The sequence below is a fragment of the Dermacentor andersoni genome, chromosome 10, assembly GCF_023375885.2.
Source record: "Dermacentor andersoni chromosome 10, qqDerAnde1_hic_scaffold, whole genome shotgun sequence".
Classification (NCBI taxonomy): domain Eukaryota; kingdom Metazoa; phylum Arthropoda; class Arachnida; order Ixodida; family Ixodidae; genus Dermacentor; species Dermacentor andersoni.
Genome location: NC_092823.1, coordinates 36,044,062 through 36,046,990, shown reverse-complemented (window position 1 = coordinate 36,046,990; position 2,929 = coordinate 36,044,062). Strand labels below are relative to the sequence as shown.

The 2,929-nt window shown below is 53.3% G+C and overlaps 1 protein-coding gene across 1 annotated transcript; it reads left to right on the top strand.

Annotated features, from left to right (window-relative positions):
* The first annotated feature begins 558 nt into the window (after positions 1 to 558).
* On the top strand, positions 559 to 2,641 carry LOC126519114 (uncharacterized). Its single transcript, XM_050168723.3, has one exon. The coding sequence runs from the start codon at positions 598 to 600 to the stop codon at positions 2,596 to 2,598; it is 2,001 nt and encodes a 666-aa protein (XP_050024680.2). The 5' UTR covers positions 559 to 597; the 3' UTR covers positions 2,599 to 2,641.
* Positions 2,642 to 2,929: the final 288 nt, after the last annotated feature.

Genomic DNA, 2,929 nt, shown 5'->3' with positions numbered 1-2,929 from the left:
CAGGAACTTGCCGAACAGGCCGCTGAACTGTTTTTCCCGCAGACGTCTTGCCCCACCGACACCACATACCAGAAGGATGTACATTCTGAAGATAATGAACCACTTAACAGCCCCTTCACCTTGATCAAGCTGGAGCACGCCTTGCAGCGTGCTAACGTACGTAGTGCTCCAGGGGTCGATGAGGTGGGCGTGGCTAATCTACGCAATCTGCCCCTTGAGCACAAGCACGCACTTCTCGAAGAATTTAATCGAGTCTGGGATACCGGGATACTGCCCTCCACTTGGAAGTTTTCGGTGGTCAAGCCCATTCCGAAGCCTGGTAAACCACCACATACCTTATCCAACCTCCGTCCGATCTCTTTGACCTCGTGTGTCTGTAAAGTAATGGAGAGCATGGTCAACACACGCTTGATGTGGTACCTTGACGATCGCGACCTTTTGGCTCCTACACTGTATGGATTTCGCCATGGGCTATCAACACAGAATGTGCTAGCCCGCCTAAAACAGGACGTCCTCGACTCTAATTCGGTGCACCCACGAGCCGTTGTCGCAGTGGATATACGCAAGGCATTTGATTCCGTCCCACATAACACTATCATGATCAAAGCACGTGCCCTTGGCATCAGAGGGAAGATGTACAACTTCATAGCGGGTTTCCTTGAAGAGCGAAGCTACCAAGTCGAAGTCGGTCACGACGCCAGTGCCATACGAACCAACCGCGTAGGCGTCCCCCAGGGCTCGGTTATTTCACCGACGCTGTTTAATATAGCTATGCACCAGCTACCTAAGCGCCTTGCTGACGTATCGGGCCTGAAACACGCGGTGTACGCCGATGACGTCACCGTGTGGACGCATCAAGGGTGCATCGTGGAGCAGGAGGACATCTTACAACGAGCTCTCGATATTATTCACGCCTATGCCACGGAAACGGGTTTACACACTGCCCCAGACAAAACAGAGTTTGTCGTCATTCATGGTGGCAGGTCTACCTTTGGCAAGCAGGAAGAAAAGCAGTCTTTTAAACTGCACATCGGTGACCAACCCATCACACGGAAGTCTACTATCCGAATACTCGGTATGCACCTAGACGAGAACTGCACAGCGTACACTTGGTTCCAATGCGTTAGGAAGACCAGCAAACAAATCCTGCATGCTTTACGCAGAATCTCTACCCGCACCCGTGGAGTAAACGAACGTGAAATGCGGCAGTTCGCTCAAGCTTTTCTTGTCTCCAGTATCATGTACGGGCTGCCATATCATCCAGTCAACCGCACACAGCTGCACACGCTCGACTGGTTACTTAACGAAGCCAAACGCATTGTAACTGGACTCCCAAGGTACACAAGCCTCGAAGCGCTTAAAGGTTGTAGCAAACTCAACAACCTGTCCAAGCTCGTAGACATGCACATCTATACACAAGAGACGAGACTTCGCGCCACAAAAGCCGGGCGACACACGCTCATGCTCCTCGGGTATGACGTCCACAAAATGCCGATTTTGCCCAACAACACGCCGCCGTGGGAAATCACGGCTCTCACCGATGGCAGGCCACTTCCTCTCAATAAGGACCATACTCAGCGAATGCAGCGCCTTGCATATGCCAAGAGGCATGCTAAGGCTACGAGTTCACTCTCCGTGACTGAACGCATCGTATACACGGACGCTGCACTGCCTGCAGACGACGTTAGTAACACCTGTTATGCGACTGCGTGGTACGACCAGACAAATGAAAATCAGAACCGCCGCCATCATATATCAGCAGAAGCAATGTCCAGCACCCGCGCTGAGCTAATGGCCATCCTAGATTATTTGGAGTGGGCCCTCGCAACTTCGTCTCAAACTGACCCTGTTCACCATCATGTGTACACAGATTCCCAGGCTGCCCATCGGGCATGTGCTAATATTATTTACACAGATCCCGTACTGCAGAATATCCGGCACCAGCCACGCCTGCTCCGCGAATGCGGTCACGATGTTACCATTCACTGGGTCCCTGCGCACTGCGGTATCCCCGGAAACGAGAAGGCTCATAGACTGGCGCGCGCTCATCTCTCTACCGCGCTAGCCAGAGCCTCCGATAATCCTTATCCTCTCCTAGCTACCACACCTGAGGTAGCAGACCCAATGGCAGACAAGCATGCGACCAAACAACGGCGTGCCGTCTACCTAGCAGCAGTGGGCAATCCACTCTCTATACCGTCACTTCCACCGAAGGTATTCACACGGCGAGAGTCAGTCTTACTTCGGAGAATCCAGACAAGCACACTCCTTACTCCTCACTTGTTGAACCATTTCCACAAGGGTGGCACACCCCCACCCGTAAGTGGGTTCTGTTCCATCTGCTCATGTCGTGGTGATCTAAGCCACCTTTGTTGGGAGTGCCCCCTCTACATCCCACCAGGCCTTCGTGCCCTGGCCACCATACAGCGGGAACCCTGGCCTTCTTCTCTCCGGACTTGGGCTTGCCCGGATACCACATCTCCGGACCATGCCATCGAGCTCTGGCGAGCACTGCTGCTGTTCCTTCAGGACCCTGCAGCACCACCCGTCGGCGATCGGCTCCGCGACAGCCACAAGCGTCATGCCGCCCCCACTTAGCTGCCTCCAGGACGTTCAATAATAAAAGGGAGGCAGCCTTACCCTTCCCCTTTTCCAATAACACCCCTCCTCTTTCCACCGCAGCGTCTTCGACGCATTTTAATGTGGAATAAACGTGGTTTCATTCATTCATTCACCACGATCTGCACCTGAGGGGATAGCTCGCGCAAGTCGTCCACCCCCTTCGCCAAGCGCTGGGCTAGTCCTGTCCTTTCCCTGTTTAGGACGTAATTTAGCCCACCTGCTACTATGACGAAGTTGCGCACGTGGGTATTTTCCACAAGCTTTTCTTTTACTCGCTCAATTACAGAACCCAGTGTCCACCCTGGAA

What these genes read in the sequence shown, in the direction of transcription:
- LOC126519114 (XM_050168723.3), top strand. Translation starts at nt 598, where the DNA reads ATGATCAAAGCACGTGCCCTTGGCATCAGAGGGAAGATGTACAACTTC.